General features: G+C 38.5%; 1 protein-coding gene across 4 annotated transcripts in view; it reads left to right on the top strand.

Annotated features, from left to right (window-relative positions):
* The window catches only part of diaph2 (diaphanous-related formin 2), a 638125-nt gene extending 623584 nt beyond the window's left edge, over positions 1-14541 (top strand). For all 4 annotated transcript variants that reach the window (XM_063060627.1, XM_063060626.1, XM_063060628.1 and 1 more), the window contains one exon: positions 13349-14541. In XM_063060627.1, the coding sequence (XP_062916697.1) occupies positions 13349-13413 (65 nt within the window). In that variant the 3' untranslated portion in view covers positions 13414-14541. The remainder of the gene's footprint in view (positions 1-13348) is intronic.
* The last annotated feature ends 7268 nt before the right edge of the window (positions 14542-21809 follow it).

The following is a 21809-nucleotide window of genomic DNA, read 5'->3' as shown; positions in this document are numbered from 1 at the left end:
GTTTGGGATTTTAGCAAGCCTGTGAAAAGGTCCCATATGGTATGTTCATCAAGAAAACCATGGAATCCATGGGATGATGGCAAATTGGATCCAAACTCATTTCAGCAGCTGGGTGTCTTTGTGACAGGAAGACTGCTATCACTGTGATTCCACAGGGGTTGGTACTCAGCCTCTTGTGTTTTTAGTTTATATGAATAATCAAGATTAAAATGGAAGGAGCACGCTAAGTTTGACAGTGATAGAAAAATTGACTTAGTGAGGGGAAAAGTTTTAGAATGCAGGAAGATACTGGTGGTTCTGGTGGTTTTGGTCATGTGGACAGAAATGTGGAATTCAATCCAGAACAGGGTGAAGTAATGAATTTGTGGAGATGGAACAAGGCATGGAAGATTGTTGTGAAGTGGAACAGTTTCTCAGCTTTCCTCATTACTTGCTGTACCTGCATCCTAGTTGTCTACATGACACCCGTGTCTCCTGGTATCTCAGGGCTTTGCAGTTTCTCACCATTTATATGATGTATTTTTATTATTGTGGACAGTTTCACATTTTACCAAATATCCTGAATTTAGAGATCTTACTCACTTAACCTACCTATATCCCCTTGTAGCCTTCTTGACATTTTGTCAAAACTTTTTACTGATCTCTCTGAATCACTTTTTTGCTTCTCTCATTTTTTTCATCCCGTGTATTTTGTATGCATGTTGCATTCTCCTTTAGAATCATAGAGTTATCCAAAATGGAAACAGGACCCTCAGCCTAATTTGTTCTTGCCAACTGCATGAGCTAGTCTGCCTGTATTTGGCCCATCTCCTTCTAAATCCTTCCTATCCATATGCATCTCTAAACATCCTTTGAAAGTTGTAACTGTACTTGCCTCTACAGCTTTCTCTGGCAGTTTTTTCATATATGTACTTACCATCTTCTGTGTGGGGGAAAAATCTTGCCTTTCAGGTGGACTTTAAATCTCCAAAAAACAGACTGTGTCTATTCACCATATCTATGCTCATTATGATTTTATATACCTCTGTAAAATCACCCCTCATCCTCCTACAGTGAGTACAGCCCCAGCCTATCCAATCTCTCCTTATAACTCAATCCCTCCAGTTCTAGCAACATCCTGGAAGATCTCTTCTGAACCTCTTCCAGCTTAAAAATAGATAGCGGAAAAACCAGAACTGCATACAATACTCCAAGTGCAGTCTCATCAATGCCTTGTGCAGCTATATAACATGATATCCCTACTTTTGCGCTCAATGCCAACTGATGAAATCAAACATGCCAAACACCTTCTTCGGCACTCTGTGTATCTGTATCTCCACTTTCAGAAAACTAAGTATTTGTATCCTTGGGTCTCTCTGTTCTTCCAATCATTTACTGTGTAACTCTGGTTTAACATTCCAAAATGCAACATTTCGCACCTACCCAAGTTAAAATCCATCTGCCATTCCTTGGCCCACTTTCCTTCCAACTCATTCTCACCATTGTCAGTTAATACACTTTATACAGTATAGTAACTGCTTCAACACTGTTGTTTTCTACGATGTTTTTCTACATATGCTTATTGAAATTCCTGCATAACATTATTCAGTCTTTTGGACTATTGGTTTTCAGTATTTTTAGCATCAGCCATTAAAGTAGTTTTCCGGATATGTTAAAACATGATTTTATGAAAAGGATCAGTTTTGAACTCACTTTGATGACTCCACTGACAAAAGAGCTTTCTGATTCTCCAAAAGCAAGTTGGCATGATTCTAGCCCTTGAAGAGAGGAATGAGAAGAGTACAAAAACAGGTGATTGATGTGATACCCCCTGCCCTTCCAATCCACCTCTGGTGCTTCCATTCTTGTCTCCTTTCCATACCTACTGTCCAGCCAAGACCCCTGACCCACCCAATCACCCCTCTTTTGACCCCCTTACATCCTCCTGGTTCTGTCCACCTTCTACCCACTTTGTTACCCACCAGATCCACCCTCATCTATCTAGTTTCATTTGCTTACCTCTCTCCCAATGGTTCCTGTTATCACCTCCTTATCATATTCCAGCACTGGTAGCCTTTGTGTTCCTACCCATCACCCTTCAGTAACTGTGTCCTCCTTCACTTATTCTTCATCCCCACAACCCCCACTTGGCTTCATCAGTCCATTATCCTTCATCCGTCTTTACTCCACTAATTGCCTACTGGCCCCGTCTCAATACCACCCCTCCTCTTTATACCTGCCATCTTCCTTCTCCATTCTTCCTCTCCGTCTATTGTAAATATCTCCTTCTAGTTCAGAAGGCAAGAAGTAATGTAGCTGTGGTCTCACCAGGGTCTTGTAAAAGTGTAGTACAATCTATACTGCATTAGATTCTAACTCTATTGCAATAAAGGCCAATTGTATGTACATGTGCATGCAATTTACAAGCAAGGATATCCAAGTCCTTCAGAATGTCAGCAACTCTGAATGTTTATAAAACCTCTGATATAATGAGAAGGTGTACAGGAGTGAGATAGAACATTTGTTTAAGTGGTGTCACAATAACAACCGCACACTCAACATCAGTAATACCAGGAATTTATTGTGGACTTCAGGAAGGGGAACTTGACAGAACATGCACTGGCCTCATTGAGAGGTCAGCAGCGGAAAGAGTGAGTAGCTTCAAGTTCCTTGGTGTCAACATTTCGAGGAATCTGGCCTGGATCCAGCACATTGTTGCAATCACAAAGGAGGCATGCCAGTATCTCTACTATATTAGGAATTTGAGACTTGGTATGCTGCAGATTTCTGAGATGTACAGTGAAAAGCATTCTGACTGGTATGGAGTCTCCAATGCACAAGATTGAAAGAGGCTCCAGAGTGTTGCCGACCAAGCAAGCTCTGTCATGGGCAGCTCCCCACCATTGAGGACATCTTCAAAATGCTGTGCCTCAAGAAGGCAACCTCCACCACTAAGCACCGTCATTAACTGAGATCTGCCCTTTTATTTTTTATTACCATCAGGAAGGAGCTTGATTGAGAAGCAGCTTGTTCTCCTCAACCATCAAATTTCTGAACAGTCTGTGAATTCTGTCTTATTGTTCCTCCTTTTGTACTATTTATTTATTTTGTAATGCAGCGGTCCCCCAACCACCGGGCCACAAAGCATATGCTACCGGGCTGTGAGGAGACAATATGAGTCAGCTGCACCTTTCCTCATTCCCTGTCACGCACTGTTGAACTTGAACATAGGGTTGCCAACTGTCCCGTATTTGCCGGGACATCCCGTATATTGGGCTAAATTGGTTTGTCCCGTATTTCCCCTGCTAAAGTAGAGCATTCCTATGAAACCTTTCGTGCTGAAATGGCGTGAAGTGAAGAAGCAACTACCATTAATTTATATGGGAAAAATTTTAGAGCGTTCACAGACCCAAAAAATAACCTTACAAATCATACTAAATAACACATAAAACCGAAAGTAAATAACACTAACATATAGTAAAAGCAGGAATGATATGATAACTACACGGCCTATATAAAATAGAATTAATGTATAGTATAGTTGGGAAGAGGAAGACAAAACCGATTTGTAGGGGAAAAATCGGCAGGTAGGCGCATGTGCACATAGGTGTCTGCGCAAGGCTTTATGGTCATGGTAGTCTTTCTGGGGTAAAGTGTTCCGGGATTTGACTGCTACTTTTGTCCCTTATTTGGGAGTGAGAAAGTTGGCAACCCTAACTGTAAAAGACATGTTGAGGTGAGGTGAATTTAACCCTACTTGAACATCTCCCCCCCACCCCCGGGGTCGGCCGGTCTGCAAGAATATTGTCAATATTAAACAGGTCCACGGTGCAAAAAAAGGTTGGGGACCCCTGTTGTAATGTATAATATTTTTATGTACTGTACTGCTGCAAAATAACAAATTCCACACAATATAAGACACTGATAATAATCGTGATTATGGTGAAAAATACTCTGCTTTTCTGTATTTTCAACCTAAGATAATTCCACATTTTATCGCATCTGCCTTATTCACCTAGATTCTCAGAATCCCTATGCTCTTTGCGAGCTTCTGACAGCTCACACCTCTACAATGAACACCTTTCAATTTAGATGAGCATTTTCATGCAGAAATTGCACAAAAAGAAACTAATTCCATTCTAATCTTTGAAGGTGTGAATTTTAACATTCAATTGTCAGTGATGTTGTATTGCTTCTCTGTGGTACTGGTGACCTTTTTTCTCCAGGGATTACCGATATCTCAGACTTTTCTCTGACCATCTAAAGCCTTGTCTATCTGGCCCTAAGATCTACATTCATGGCTTTCAGTTGGGAAGTATTTAAATTTAGTCAAATTTATAATGATGCTTCTAAAAGGGTATGAATAATTTATTAGAATAAAGCTGTAATCTCAGTTTTGTTCTGAAGCAACATTAAATGCATAACTGGTAAAAATTACAGAATATAGTAATTGATTATGCGCTGTTAAAGCAACTAATTGTGGTAGTTTGCAACGGATAGTTAATTATTGGAAACGTATTCACCCAAGATGCAAAAAATTGGACTCTGTGTTAATGAATACGGGCTTATCTCATTTTACCAGTTTTATTATTGATAATCTTAGCCTCCTGAAAAAACATCACAATCAAAAGCCTTAAACTTCATAACTTGGAGATAATAAATAAGTTATTTTTGAGACCCTTTTGCAATTGTTGTACATATTCTAAATTGTATCATCACATTATTTCAGTCATTGAATTTCGTTCAGTTGATATACCAAGAAATAGTAGAGTTATTTTAGAGCTTTCTATTCCAAACTACCTCTGCTGCTGTACATCTCATCATTCTTCTAATTCTCCACCTTCCATTTTAATATATCCCTCATTCCCTTGGTGCCTTCCTCACAGTCTGATCCAACTCAGAACTGAATAAACCAGATGAATTTGAACAATCGCTTCCTTACCAGAAAAGTTGCTATTAGTTTGTATTATATTTGGGAAGGTATTGTGTGATATAACTACCTCCCAAAATTCTTATCCCTGAAGCTACATCCATTTTTCTGCGGATTAACGTCTGGACTTATAAGCAGCTGCCCTGACTTAACATGTTTCAATCACAATAAACAGAATCATAATAAAAGCTAAACCCTTATGTTAGTTGAACAAGAAAATGAAAGTAGTTTAAGCACCAAATGTTATTTGCTGAACATTTGCAGATGAAATAATTTAAAATGAACATCTCCACGGCATCCTCAGTCAGGAGTTTTATTTTGGGTTCTCTTTAAACAGTAAGAATGTTAGTGATTTGTTCATGCTGACCTTACAAAATTCTTATCTTGGTCTTGTTAAAAGGAAGTAATTAGCTCAGTATTCAAAGCTTTTCAGTGCAAAGTGGTTAAAAAAAATCAGGGTTTTATTCTTTTTAAAACAAATGTGGCTTGGGATAGTTATAAAGGTATCATTTGTGCATTCATAAAACTTCACTACTAAAGAAAGACTTCAAAATGAAAGTTATTGTGAATTTCAGTAACTATCTGGTAAGATTATATAATAACTTTAAACGATGGATACTATGAAGATATAGTGTTCCAATGACGTGAATGTTACATCAGTTCCCGCACAGAGCCTGGCCCTGCCGCCCACCTCATCCATGTTACCCACTAATCCCATTTACTTACACTTACTTCATAACCTATGCACTTGGCATTTCAGGTGCTTGTCTGAATGCTTCTTAAATATCATAAGAGTGGTTGCTTCCACTACCTTCTGAGGCAATGCCAATCCTTCTAATTTCAACATCCGCCCTACTGTCAGATGTTATCATGTTCTCAAAGTAGTTGAACTTCAATGTTTACTTAATTGTTTCATCATCCACTTTCAGTTTGCATTTCTGTATTTCTTTTTTGTGACAACTATGCATTTGGTCTTTTTGCAATTGATGATCAATCCTGTCTTTGCACTTTCCTTGCTAGTATTTCTTGGAGCATCTCTTTAGAAGTAGCTATCGGCACTTTGTCCTCTGCGTCTTGTAGGTTGTTCAAATTGTACCCACCAATTATCATGCCTGGAATACTACTAATTTATCTTGGAATCAGCTGGCTATTAAAGATTGAATAGGTTGGATAAGAGAGCACAACCCTGTTTGGCGCCCCTCTTAATCTGGACAAAATTTAGTCTCATTTTCAAATGTCATTCCTGCTTTTTGTTCCCAAGACAAATTTCTGATGATTCACATACCTTTCCCATCAGTGTCCAAGTGCTGAAGGATTTTTATAAGCTCTTCATGTCTGACCTTATCAGAGGCTTTGGTATAATCAATAAACCATAGGTATAGGTTTTTCTGGAGCTCTGTGGCATGCTCTCAAATCATTTGAGCAAGATACTAAAGAAAAGCATAATTTCTGTGGGTAAGACACTCAGAGTGTTGTGGTGCTACATTCATTCCACACAATAACATATGGAACCAAATGTTGGACAATACAAAGATGACGGAAGCCTCGAAGCTGCAGAAATGTGGCTTTTGAGAAGAATGATAAAAATATCATGGAAAGTGCTGTGAAAAGCCGGAATAAGAAAGAAAGCTGATATCATCGATCAGGAAATAACAGATGGAATTTCTGGGACATGTACTGAGGAAAGAGAAGTTCAAACATCTTGCAGTGATGGGAAAATCTGATGGAAGAAAAAGCTGCAGTCCACAGCACATAACATTCATGATTTACATCAAGGGATGGACAGGCAAAAGTTTTGAAGAGATTATTATCATAGTCGTAGTCATACTTTATTGATCCCGGGGTAAATTGGTTTTTGTTACAGTTGCACCATAGATAATAAATAGTAATAAAACCATAAATAGTTAAATAGTAAATGTAAATTATGCCAAGAAGTAAGTCCAGGACCAGCCTATTGGCTCAGGGTGTCTGACCCTCCAAGGGAGGAGTTGTAAAGTTTGATGGCCACATGCAGGAATGACTTCCTATGACGCTCTGTGTTGCATCTCGGTGGAATGAGTCTCTGGCTGAATGTACTCCTGTGCCCAACCAGTACATTATGTAGTGGATGGGAGACATTGTCCAAGATGGCCTGCAACTTGGACAGCATCTTCATAACTTCTCAGATTAAAGACAGATAGAAGACCATAATCGCCCACATCATATGACATGGCACATAACGATGATGATTCCATTGGGACCTTGTTGAAGATTGTAAAGAATTTCAATTGGACTGCCCTCATCAATACATAATTGTTTCCTCTTTGAAAAATTAAATCAATTTGGTCAGACAGGATCTGCCCCTAAGGAAACATACTGAATATACTTAATTAATGATTGTCTTTACAAGTGTAGATTAATCCTGAACCTCAGAAATATTTCCAATTCCTAATTTATTTACCGCAGATGTGAGAATCAAAGTCTTATCCTTGCTGACCTTGTTTAATATCACGTTTGCTGTCTTCCAGTCATCAGCTACCTCACCAAATGGCCTGTAAAAGTTTAAAAATTACTGAATGACTTTCCATAGCACCCTGGTATATACAGTACATACCTCATTTTACCTACCTTTAAACCCACCAAGATACCAAATCCTCCTTTTTAAGTAACATTTTGCCAGGCACATTGTTAAAAGCCTTCTGAAAATTCAAAAAATATAATATCTGTTTTATCCTCTGTTTATATGCTCAGTGGCCATTTTATTAGGTACGGTGGTTCATTAATACAAATATATAATCAGCCAGTCATAAAAGCATGCAGACATGCTCAAGAGTTCAGTTGTTCTTCAGACCAAATATCAGAATGGGGAACAAGTGGGATCTGAGTGACTTTGACCGTAGAATGATTGTTAGTGCCAGACGGGGTGGTTTGAGTATCTCAGAACCTACTGATCTCCTGGGATGTTTGCACTCAACAGTCTTAAGAATTTACAGAGAATAGTGTGATAAACAAAAAAACATCTTGTGAGTGGCAGGTCTGTGGGTATAAATGCCTTGTTAATGAGAGAGGTCAGCGGAGAATGGCCAGACTGGTTCAAGTTGACAAGAAGCGACAGTAACTCAGATAACCACGCATTACAACAGTGATGTGCAGAAAAGTATCTCTGAATGCACAACGCATGGAACCTTGAAGTGGATAATTACACCAGCTTCCACTCCTGTACCTAATAAAGTGTCCACTAAGTCTATACTTGCTCAAAAAGTTCAAATAATTTTGTCTGGCTTCCACTTGATGAAGCCATGATAATTTTGCTTGAGTACCCAAACAGAAAGTGCTTGAAATACCAAGTAAGAGATACAGTGGATATGGAGAAAGAAACTTATTTGATGCTTTGGTCTATAACTTCTGCTTTTGAACACTGAACACACAAATTGAACCAGCTGAATAAAATACCAAGAGCATGCAAAAGGTATTAATGAGGACAGTGTGATTGATGTAATGTACATGGATTTCAGTAAAACCTTTGACAGGATCCCACAGGAGACTGGTATAAGAGGTTAGAGTCCATCAGATTCAGGGCAAGTTCAATTTTTATAGCAGGTATATAGGGATAGAACTTGAGTAATAGGTGGCATGGTAGTGTAGTGGTTAGCACAACGCTCTACAGTACAGGCAACCTGAGTTCAATTCCAGCTGCTGTCTGTAAGGAGTTTGTACCTGCTCTCCGTAAAGTCATGGGTCTGCTCCAGGTGCTCTGGTTTCCTTGCACAGTCCAAAGACATACAGTTTGGTAAGTTAATTAGTAATTGTAAATTGTCCCATGTTCGGCTAGGATTAAATTAGGAGATTGCTTGGTGGCATGGCTCGAAGGGCCAGAAGGGCCTCAATTAATAAATAAATATTTTTTCTCTGCTTTTCATTTGGTGTTACTAGTGGGATTTATTTGCAAAAGCTGCTATTTACATAGAAAGGTTTGTAAATAGGGCTTTTAGCCACAATAGCTGAGTTCAGCAAAAGGTATAATACTTAAAAGTTTTAGCTATCAATTTAAGAAGTAAGTACTGAGCCAATGCTGTGAATGTTAACTTTGACAACTTGCTACAAGTTAAAGAATGGTCTCAGAAAGGCAGCATCCATTATCAGGGATGTCCAGCACCCAGGGCATGCCCTTTTCTCACTGTTACCATCAGGTAGGAGATACAGAAGCCTGAAGGCACACGCTCAGTGATTCAGGAACAGCTTCTTCCCTTCTGCCACCCAATTCTTAAATGGACATCGAGCTTTGGACACTACCTCACTTTTTTTTTAATCAACCAATCATTTTTGCACATTAAAAAAAATCTATTCCATATACGTAATTGATTTACTTGATTATTTATTATTATGCTTTATTTTATTTATTTATTTTTTCTCTCTGCTAGATTATGTATTGCATTGAACTGCTGCCGCTAAGTTAATAAATTTCATGTCACATGCCAGTGATAATAAACCTGATTCTGATTGCGGTAGAAAGACTAACTAAAAAAAGATTGAGATGCCAGAGGGTGAAGCATGGAATGAATAGACTTTTTCCTTCGTTTCATATATCCTGCAGGTTTATATGAGTACTTTTTCTTAAGAAATAATATACATTTAATAGTATAGGAGTAAGTGTGACCCCTTAATATCTGGTGGCACATAGACTTTTAGTTTAACTCTGTACATTCTGAATTGCTGTTTAGTCATGTGGAGTGAACTCTATGATTTACAAGCATCCTGAGCTGCTTGTATTATAAGAACAAATGTACACTTTACTGTGCTTCCAATCTGTACTTGTATTAACCATGGAACTGTATTTTGGAAAGAGATTAAAATGACCACTGTCTCCATATCATGTATTTACTGCTTGCCTCCCAAAACGTTGAAGGATGAAGAATCTCAGCTGCTTTCAGCTACCCAGTCTCTGTGCTCCTAACATTTGCAGAGCAAAGGGAAACACAGAGCAATAATAATTTTCACAACAAAACCTTTCCAACACCATGCTAATACATTGAAGACATGCGGTGGGGAGGAGATGGCAATGGGGAGGTGGGTGAAGGGTTGTTTGGAACCTGCACATTAGCAAAAATGTAAATTTAAAATGGGTGTTAAGATGATTATTATGACATCAACAATAATTGTCTAGTAAATTATTCTTTATTACTTGTTTAGTGAGAAAAAAACAGAATTTCTGAGTATGAATTGGATATGTGAGAAAGTTTGCCATAATTTTAATACAACCACGCATGACCAGTTTGAATAATCTCTGATTCATGATCTATGTCCCTAGCATTCTTGGTTTAACATCAGCTTAATAAAAATTTTAGTATCAGTTTAATAAAACCAATGTGGTTTTCATCTTACTGGTTACATTGCAAATCTGATTAACTGAAAATCAGCTGTCATTATCAAATTCCTAGTAAGCATATCATTCAGTCTTTGATTTTTGCTCAGTCTATCCTTTATGGATTTTATTCAGCATTTCAGCTGTGTGTGGGAGTGTCCTCCTACAGATCATCACATAGGGTGAAAAAAATTAATCCTTTCTACTAACAGATACAACCAGGTTTTTGTAAGACATATTGTTATTGTAAATGAGATACTGTCCAGTAAACTTACAGCATGGAAAAATGGTATAACATCGTTGAGGCACACAATGATTCAGGAACAGCTTCTTGCCCTCTGCTATCAGATTTCTGAATGGACATTTGAAACCGTAAACACTACCTCACCACTCTTTTAACACTACTTATTTAATTTAACATACATATCCCCTCTAACTCTTCTGTTCCACATATTACAAAGCACATATAACACAGAAAAAGGACTCCTTGTCCCGTTAAAATATCTCACTTTATGAAGCATTCTGGTAAATCATCTCTGTATTTACTCAAGGATGTTCACATCTTTACTGAAGAACACAATGTGGTCTGGCCAGACTTTTATACCTAAGCATAACTCTCCTAATTTTGTATTCAATACCACTATTAACACTTTTCCACGCAACCCCGTGATTTCCAAATTTTTCCCACAGCTCAACATATCCCTACTCTATATAGCATATCACACCCACAGTGAAGCTCTGAAAATTTCATGGACTGTTCCTTTTAAGAAATAGAGGCTTTTCATATATACCCATAAATATATAGCAAGCGTGCAGCTTGTCTTTTCTTTATTTTTGTGAATTATCTTCCTAAATTGCTTGAATATGATTTAACCCTTCATGACACGCTGTGAGCGTTCCCCGGGAGTGATTCTCTCCACTTTAGAAATGAACTGATATTGACACGATTCACTTCATCAACCTTCCCTGTTAGTTCATCAAAACATTCAATTGTTAGTCAAACAAAACCTTCCCTTTCCAAATCCACGTTGACTCTTAATTAACTCAAAGTTGTCCAAGTGTCTGTCAGTTTTCTTTTAGCTGATTATTGTTCCGAAAACCCATAGCCATAGCTGATGTTAAACAGACTGCCCCTCACTACCAGGAACAGTCTTGAACAAGGGTACAACGTCTGCTATTTTCCAATCCTTTGCTACCTTCCCATTATCAAAGCAGAAGTCCTGGAGGTAAAACTTAAGCTAAAAAAAACATATTTAATTTCATACTTAGCAGTGCATCACATTAGTTTTAATTTTTTTTCAATGTTTATTCACAGTTGTTTTGAAATTAAAGTTACTTAAGTGCTTTGATATAGTTTATGAATTTACTATATTAAAGGTTTCAATGGTACATTTAATGCCAGAGAAATGTATACAATATACATCCTGAAAGTGCTTTTTCTTTGCAACCATCCACAAAAACAGAGGAGTGCCTCCAAAGAATAAATGACAATTAAATGTTAGAACCCCAAAGTCCCCCCAGCTCCCACTCCCCACGCGTAAGCAGCAGCAAAGCAACAATCCTCCTCCCCCACCAGCAAAAAAAAGTATTGGCACCGAGCACTGAAGCATGTAGCAAAGCAACGGCAAACACACAGACTTGCAGTACCCCAAAGACTACTCGTTCACCTGGTATTCAACATACCACAGGCTCTCTCTCTGTCTCCCTAATAAGGGAGAAAGAGGTGTCTTCGTTTCACAGCGAGAGTGGAGACATAACAAACAACTTGCTGATTTATGCTGTTAAAAGTCCGTTGCATCACTTTTTCCGAAGTCTGTGCCCAAAGATCTCGGGTCTCTGGGCGCACAGCCCCAGATCTTCCATCTCCCACGACACACCGATTTCCTGCCAGGACACCGACCATCGGTCCGCCCGTCCCCAGAGCCACAAGATCCTGGAACTCCAAAGGCGAGCTAATCTCTTGGCATATCAAATAATGGCCAGTCATGAAACACCGAGAGCAAGTCCCATTCCTGCAAAGAACCAAAGTCAGTGTGTAGGTCCAGGTCAGGGTCTTCAAACAAACCCTGAAAGGGAAAAATAGAGATATTAAAGATTGAAAAAGAGCTGTTTCCAAAGATGCAAGCAAATGAGTCACCGTTAGGCGCCACTGTCTCCTCCTAAGTTCCTCCTATATTTATATTCTACAGGTTTTCTATCAGTTCTTTGCTATACTGTAATAAGACCATAAGGCATAGGAGCAGAATTAGGCCAATCAGCCCATCAAGTCTGCTCTGCAAGTTACATTGATCCTAATGTATAATTGCTGGAAATGGCCGTGTTATTCAATTTCATTTTGCTAATTCAATAAGGTCTTTTTCAATGTATGAATCACAGCCCAATGATACATGACTATAACTCAGTGTAGCCTCAATAGAAATGAGACTTTGAGAATTCGGTCTAAGCTATTTTTCTTAAGGTTATTGATAAGATATTTGCTGCAATATTTTTTTTACTTCTCAGATTTGGAGATTTCAAGATGATATGAGTTACTTTTGCAGCCTACAAAAATGTTCTCACTAGAAACCACTGCATAATATTAAATCGCCTGAAAGGCTGAATGTGAAACAGTTACTGTTAACAGGTCACTGATGGCACAATGTTGTCTGTCACGGACATTCTACATGAAAGAGAAGTGACAGACCTTGCCTTGAGTTTTTACCATCTCAATCTTTGTAGCTCTGCTTCTCCTGCTTTTAACAGTCACTGTGCATTTTTAACACTCTATGATTCGATCCCCAAAGGCATCTGAAGTGCACTTCATGTTCACCTAGATAGATTCTTGTGCGGAGACAATTTCAGTTAGAATTTCTGCTTCATAACTGTCCATGGGAATGTGTCTGTTTTCTTTTAATGCTTTTATCACTTTTCTCATATGATCTAAAAAGCAATTTATTATAGATCTTCAAGTGTATTTCAGTATCAGCATGATCTGTATATGCTAATTTTATGTTTCTGTTCAAATATTAATTTTGTATTTCATATTTTTTACTTTTGTATTTTACAACTTTGAAAGATTTACTCAAATAATTAAAAATCTTTTATTTGCCTTGTCACAGAAAATAGACGTGTTGCTTTGGAGAGGTCACGTTCCCGTCACAATGGAAATATGATACTTGCGTGATCCCAGTGTGCCAAAGAACTGGGGTTTGAAGATTATTTTCCAACAGTCCTTGGATATCAGAAACCTCTTAATGGTACTGCAGACGATAAACTGCAAGGGCCAGAAAAGGAATTGTGAAAATGCTGTGAGATATTACGGAGTGCTCTCTGCTGGCCCATAATAAGTTCTTAACTTTTGTATACCTGTTAACTGACCTACAATTGGAAGAAGATGAACTTCATCCCTGATGTTGCAAAATTCATTTTGTATTTGTATTGCCAATAAAAAAAGAGAGAAAGAAAGCAAAAGTTTGGGGTCCCAATCTGGCGATTTACTTTCATGAATCACTTTAGTTTTCTGATTTTAATTTAGAATTTGTGTGTTACTCAAACTTAAAATAACTACTCTGAGGCTTTGAAACAACCAAGGTTGACTCATCAATCTTATCAACAACGGCAAAATTGTGCTTTGTTTTCTCTCTTTTGGATGGATTATTTTTGGTTTCACCTCTGTCCCAGAAGGAGTATTTTTCTTGAGCAAAAATATTTTATAATTATGCACTTGTTTGTACTTTATATGCATATTGCCAGGAAAATAAACAAATGCAGCTTTCTTATTTTGTCACTGCCTGTTACAAAGCAATAAGACTGCATTTCTTAAGTCACATGCAGAATATGTTCATTCATTTCAAAGTGGTTTTAGAATCATGTAGTTATTGCACAGTTAGTTCCCCTGTATTGGGAGCTTGTTAATATTGACATTGTGCAATAACAAAACTGTAATACCCATGCTTGTTTTATAGTAATTACACTTTTGAAAATTAGTTCTTAAAATGTATTCTATTCAAGCATTTTTAAAAAGGTATTTTAGACATATTTCAGCAGTTATTTACACATCTCAACAATGTATTTAAATGATCAGATCAACAAAATACTCATTTAAACCTCTGCAATCAGCAATTACCTTCAGTGGAACATGACAATTATAGATAGTACGTAGCGTCGAAATCCATCAAACTATATAGTAAAACCAGGGGTGTGTTGTAAATGAATTTGCAAATACTTAACACAGAGTTACTTATATAAAAGAGTTACTTATAGAGTGTATATCAGCACAGTGTCTTTACTGTTTAAAATAAAATCAATGTTATTGGAATTGTTGTCATTAATAGTACACATACAGCACCTGCTTTCTAATTCAAATTTCTTTTTTAAAAATTACAAGACAGTTTGGTAGTGTGAAGAAAGTTGTCTCAGACTATCAGAACAAATCTTCATCCTGAGTGTCCCCATTGTTTCTGATTGACCTTGTCGCTTTTTTTGTTTGCAGTCCACTAGGCTAGACATGCCCCTTTGTTCCTGGAAATACTCAATTCATATTCTAATTATGCCTGAGACTGGTCTACTTCCTACCACAGATGTTGTCTGTGTGTTGTTTAGAATGATGTTTAACTTTCTGACAATACTATTCCCTAGGACAAACAACCATAATGGTGATTCACAGTCTTGAGCCCTTTTGTTTTAGCCACTTGCTGAAGTGTTCTCCACTTTTTAAAGAAGCATCGATAGTTGTATTTAGTTTTCCCTTCGGCTAATCATCTCAAAATTACAAGAGCAATATGACTTTCCAGCAGCCTGCTGCAGCTGTTTGCCCCCAGAGTCCTTTGTCCAGTGGCTACATCATGTGTGTTCTTCACTTTATACGCACCATCAAGAAAAATGTGTGCAATGTGGTTCCAAAAGGCTAAAAGGAAAATATGCTCTTCTAGAATTACAACCTTGGTGACAGCTGAACAAATGATAGTGAGAGAATGTATAATTGTTTGTCCACTTACTGAAACAAAACTTGCCTGTAACAAAAGTTCAGCTGGAATTACCCCGCAAATCTGCCAAAAAATTAGCCGAAGACAAAGGTTGCAGAGAAGTCTTGATACTGGAAGATGATATTATATTCTTCTGTAACTTTAATAAGAAAGGAAGAAATATACAACACAGTGCAGGTTTGTTGGGAGAGAGGGACGTATGGCAATTAAATCTGGATGGTTAAGACCTAGAATTTTATATCACTGAATTATTCGGTAATACCAAATTGAAAATGGAGTGAAAAAAGTAGTGTGATGCTACATTTCAATTAAAATGTATTGAGTGAGATTTGTTACAATATTTGAAGATTTAGATCTGGACCAAGATTGTGACCTTAAATTTCAGGAGCTCTTGCTTAGTATTACGAATCTTAAGGCAACTTTTTGCCATTTTAACCATCTCACTGATCGTTCTTTTGGTAGAAACATAAAGTAGCTGGTGGATTGAATTTCCCACTGCTGCATTCTGTGACAGTTTAAGAGTTTTGAATGCTTGTTCACATAATAAAGGACTTCCCAAATAAAAAGAAATTTTAAAAAATTCAGCAAGGATATACTCCAGTGAGGAAGCTTGTGGGTGTTATCCCAGTTTGCTCAAGAAATATAGAATGGTTTCATATTGAAAGTGAAGGCACACTACATAGTTAGATTAGTGGTAGACAGGAGGATTGAGAAAGATTTGGAAACGAGCTAAAGTTCACTAAACAACCTGTAAAGGGAAAGAGGCATAGAGTTAGCTAATAGTAAACATATAAACAGACAGTAAGAAGAAGAGAAAAGCTGATATTGATCACTTAAAGGATGAGACTAGGGAAACTACTGAAATGGAGAAATGGAATATGTTCTAAAATGTAAGACCATAAGATATAGGAGCAGAAGCAGGCCATTCGGCCCGTCGAGTCTGCTCCACCATTCAATCATAGACTGATCCGATTCGTCCAGTCATTCCCAATCCCCTGCTTTCATCCCATACCCTTTAATGCCCTGGCTAATCAAGAAACTATCTATCGCTGCCTTTAGTGCACCCAATGACTTGGCCTCCACAGCTGCTTGTGGCAAAAAATTCCACAGATTTACCACCTACTGACTAAAGTAATTTCTCCGCATCTCAGTTCTAAAAGGACGTCCTTCAATCCTGAAGTCATGCGGTCTTGTCCTAGAATCCCCTACCATGGGAAATAACTTTGCAATATCTAATCTGTTCAGGCCTTTTAACATTTTGTTAAATAAATAAATAACGGATGGGGTACGAAGGGGAGGCGGGGCATTAATGGAAGTTAGAGAAGTCAATGTTAAATATTGGAACATGGTAGGGGATTCTAAGACAAGAGGGTACGACTTCAGGATTGAAGGACGTCCTTTTAGAACTGAGATGCAAAGAGATTACTTTAGTCAGTAGGTGGTAAATCTGTGGAATTTGTTTAACATTGACTTCTCTAACTTCTGTTAATGCCCCACCTCTCCTTCGTACCCCATCCATTATCTTTTATTATATAATTTTTCTCTCTTTTTTCTCCCTCTGTCCTTCTCACTATATTCCTTGCCCATCCTCTGGGCTTCCCTCCCCCTCCCCCTTTCTTTCTCCCTAGGCCTCCCATCCCATAATCCTCTCCCTTCTCCAGCCTCGTATCCCTTTTGCCGATCAACTTTCCAGCTCTTAGCTCCATCCCTCCCCCTCCTGTCTTCTCCCATCATTTCAGATCTCCCCCTCCCACTTTCAAATCTCTTACTATCTATTCTTTCAGTTAGTCCTGATGAAGGGTCTCGGCCCGAAACGTCGACTGTACCTCTTCCTATAGATGCTGCCTGGCCTGCTGCGTTCACCAGCATTTTTTATGTGTGTTGCTTGAATTTCCAGCATCTGCAGATTTCCTCGTGTTTGTGAGAAGAAGGTGGGCCAATTAGTTTTGTATCTGTCATTGGCGGTGAGCTGGTATCCATTAATATGGTAAGACATTCTGAAAATCATTTGGTCATGAAACGGCATCAGTGGGTGATTTTTAAGTAAGTAAAATCAAGTTTGGCAAACTTGCTAGAGTTCATTGAGGATTAACAGGCAGGGCAAACAAAAGGAACAATTGGACTTCCAAAAAACATTGAAATGAATGATACATGAGACCAAGTATCTGCAAAGAGATAGAAATAGATTAAATGAGTGGTTAAGAAGGCAGCAGGTGGAATATAATGTGGGAAGATATAATGTTATCCAGCTCTGAAGGAAGAGGATTGGAAAATAAAGGTAAGAATTTTTTATGCAACTTTGCAAGGTAACATTGAGACTGCACCTGGAGTGTTATGTACTTATATCTCCCTGTTTATCTCCAAATCCTGTTCCACATTGATTCCCATTGTTGCTGGTGCCAAGGGCTCACAATGGTACACTGTTTAGCAAACAGGGATTCCTATGGAAGTTGACACCTACTCTATCAAATGGTAGAGGCTACTGCAGGACAGTTCAGGCAGAGAAAGCATCATTACACTACTGCACCATGACTTGCTGTATCATTAGCTGCAGTGAAACCCTTCTTAAAAGTATGTTGACTGGTCTCACCTCATCTCCACTAGACCACCACTCTCCACACGTAATGCAATTGTCACTCTTTGGTGTACAATCCTTGTTCAAATACAGAAGGCATAGTAGTTATCTGCACAGCTCAAAATTGCTGTCAGGATTCAGTGTATTTACCTACCTGATGCCTATGATCAAAGTGTAGTTGGCCATTGGGAGTTGATCAGTTGCAGGAGAGTTGAGGTTGAGGTGACAGGCATGCATTCAATTTCTCTGCACTATGAAGAAGACACTGAACTTCAGATAGAACATGCTCGAACTATTGATGCTTTCTGGCAAATAAGAATAAAAAAAAGGAATAGCAAATTTTGGTAATCTCCCTTATGCAATGACACATAGATAATAGTTCATAGTCCATATGTGAGGAGTAAAGAGTGACGGCCCCATTTGAATTATATTTTCCTTCAACCACCTGTAAATACCTAATTCTGTTGTGCTGTGATTATAGATATTTTGGGCATATATCCCTCTATTTTATTTATTATAGGTTGCCCTCTCTGTGCATGTACATCTCATAAGCCATAGAGAGGACTATAGAGGCAATATTCAGTGACTGTATTTCCACTGCAGTTGCGTCTTGGTGAAGATCACAACCACTCTGTTCAAAAGATCCACTGTGATGTACAGTAAACTCAAAGGATGTCGAGTCTACTGAAGACAAGAAAGAATTTGCCAATGTTGTTAAGGAGGGAGATACAAGGTAAAACACACAAAATGCTGGAGGAACTCGGCAGGCCTTGAATTGAATTAACTATTACTTACATCTTTCAAATACATGAAGAGTAAAAATCTTTGTGTTACATCTCCATTCAATTGTGCAATTTTAGTCATTTATAATAAATATCATGTACAACATGATAGTCAATATAACATAGGAATACAGTAGTGTCGGCATAAATTAATCAGTCTGATGGTCCAGTGGATGAAGCTGTCCCGGAGCCTGTTGGTCCTGGCTTTTACAATGCGGTACCGTTTCCCAGATGGTAGCAGCTGGAACAGTTTGTGGTTGGGGTGACTCGGTTCTCCAATGATGCTTCAGACCCATTTTACACACCTGTCTTTGTAAATGACCTTTTGAAGGGTCTCAGCCCGAAATGTCAGCTGTTTATTCATTTCCATAGATGCTGCCTGACCTGCTGAGTTCCTCCAGCACTTTGTGTGTTTTGGCCTGGATTTCCAGTGTCTGCAGATTTTCTCTTGTTAAGGAGGGAGATACTGTGGATGCATGCTTCATTATTTTATAACATGGACGTAAATCCTACATCTTATTGGAGGCAATGTGTCATAATAAATTTGTAATCAAAACCTGAAGTTCTTATGTCAGTATTCTAACATACAGACATAGCCATTCACTTCCCATCATTCCTCTCACTTCCACTTGAATACTCAGGAGTTCAGACAGTAACTGTGGAAGGAAAAACAGCTGTACACAGTTCTGATGAAAAGTCTGAGGCTTTTAATAAGAACTGTGTTGAGTGTTCCCTGCATTTTCTGTTTTTAAACCAGATTTGCAGCATCTTCAGTTTTTGTATTTCTGCTTTAATGCTGTCTTTGTGCACTAAATAGAATCAGAATTAGATTTATTATCACTAACATGTGAAGTATGCTGTGTGGTAGCAATGAAGTGCAATTCATAAAAATTGCTATAGGAAGCAAAAACACACCGTCAAGAAGAAATATAAAAAATAAACAAACTGTGCAAAAAGGGGTAAGATAGCGGGGTAGTGTTCATGGGTTCATGGATTGCTCAGAAATCTGATGGTGGAAGGGAAGAAGCTGTTCCTGAAGCTTTGAGAGTGTGCCTTCAGGCTTCCGTACCTCCTTCATGATGGTAGTAATGAGCAGAAGGCATGTCCTAGGTGTTGGGGTCCTTAATGATAGACTTAATTAAATAACTGTAGTAATTACAACCCTTTCTTTGTTATACTAGACTATTTCTTATTCTTATTTTCACTCATTCAGGCAATTGACCAGAGCTGTTAATCAAACTATTCAAACTAGATTTAATTCCTAATTGGCCATACTTCATCTATTATCAATGAAACAAAATGGCTAATTCCATGATCTTTCATAAGGCCAGTGACTTCTCGGAGATTGGGGCGATCAACCTGAAAACTTCCTTCCTGTTTCCTCCTGGGCTGATGCTGCTTGGTCTGCTGAGTACCACCATCATGTTACGTAGAATTTCTCTATCCATGGTCATGTTTGCAGATGGCCCATACAATCCACTGAAGTGGCTGTGATGATTGGATCAGGTAGCAGGTCTTGCGGACTGAAGCGTGGGTTTCTTGCAGATTGACCCTGCTGAGGTTCAGTATGACAATTCCCCTCGGAGCACTTGTGGCTACTATGTCCTCCTATTGAAAGCCCAACTCCTCCACCTTTCTTCCGCTTCCAGTAGACTGTCCTTTGCAACCATTGTACTTCTGATTTATTCCATTACTAAGATGTGAAATTCTGTCAGATGAGGTTGAAATTCAGACAAAGGCTGTTACAGCACAGAACAGGCTCAATACGAAGGAGCTGACCGTGATGTCAGTCTAAGCTAGAATCATTTGCTTGTGTGGGGCTCATATTCCTCTAAACCTTTGCTATCTGGACCTTTCCCAAAGTTTTTTTTAAATGATGTGGTTGTATCCACAGCTGCCACTTCCTCTGGCAGCTCATTCCATATACCCACCACCCCTTGGAAAGAAATTGCCCTTCATATTCCCTTTAGATCTTTTCCCTCCAAACTTAAGACTATGTCATCTCATTTAAGACTCCCCTGTCCTGGGAAAAAAACTGACCATTCAGCTTAACCATGCCCCTCACATTTTTTTATTGCCCTATAAGGTCAACCCTCAGCAGCCTACATTCCAAGGAAAACAATCCCCATTTAACTTGTCCCTCCTTATAGCTCAAAGCACATTTAATTCAAAGTATGTATGCAGTATACAACCCTGCGATTCATCTTCCCACAGACAGCCACACTCCACTCAACCTCACCAAACTCCCTCAGAGACAAAAAAGCACCAGATCACTCAATCAGCCCAAAAACACACCGTCATAGGTGCTGATAGTAGCAGAATCATATCTGAAAGAAGAAGAAGAAGCAAATAAAGTAGTTTTGTCAACTATCTGACGGCCGTTGCCCTTGGTTGTGTTGTTCACTGGCACCATCTTCTTCAAGCCCTCAAGTCCTTGGGAATAAAACCTACATATTCTTCCGGAAAGGCAAATGTTCGGGGTTAGCAAACATCCCTAAAATGTATTGCACCAAAAAGCCTGGGGAAGTAATGTGGAGAAACTTTTACCCTGAAAAACACAAGCACCTCATAAAGGAATGTGACTTTTATTTTCTGAACTTTATCCATTTGTTGTGCAAATTTTTAAAACAATTCTGCAATCAATAGGCTCACCTTAAACCTTTTGCTTTGCCATCAATTCAGGAATAAACTGCCAGCTGAATGACAGATCGAAGTGGTTTCATTTTTGAATGTTCTTCGCTTTGCAAGTTTTACTTCTGTTGCACGCCAGTTGATTTTAGCATAGCTACATACTGACTAATTAGTGTAGTACAACATATTGGATTGTTTTAATTTAATGGAAGAAAAAAGGTTTGAGGTACTTTTAACAACTTCAGGATATTCTGAAGGATTAATGGAGTGGTTTTATTGCCTTGTTTTTTTCCCCCCCTTTGCAAGCCAGGTTTGTGCTTGGAACTGCCAGGGCTATAAAATCACTAGTGTTTGTCATTGTCATTCTCAAATGTGAGCACTTAAACAAAACAGCAGGTCATTTCTATTTCTGGGACAAGTCTGCCCAATCAAAAGGTTGAGCATGGTGCAACTAATGTTCTGAGCTGCGCATTATTTCAATGCAAGACGTATTGTAGGAAAGGCAAATGAGCTCAGGGCATGGAATTATAATACTTCAGCATTAGTGAGACTTTGTTGCAGGAGGAGCAGGACTGGCAGCTCAGTATTCCGGGGTTCTGTTGTTTTA

Source organism: Mobula hypostoma, chromosome 10 (assembly GCF_963921235.1).
Source record: "Mobula hypostoma chromosome 10, sMobHyp1.1, whole genome shotgun sequence".
Lineage (NCBI taxonomy): Eukaryota > Metazoa > Chordata > Chondrichthyes > Myliobatiformes > Myliobatidae > Mobula > Mobula hypostoma.
This window is presented reverse-complemented; position numbering and strand designations above follow the sequence as displayed.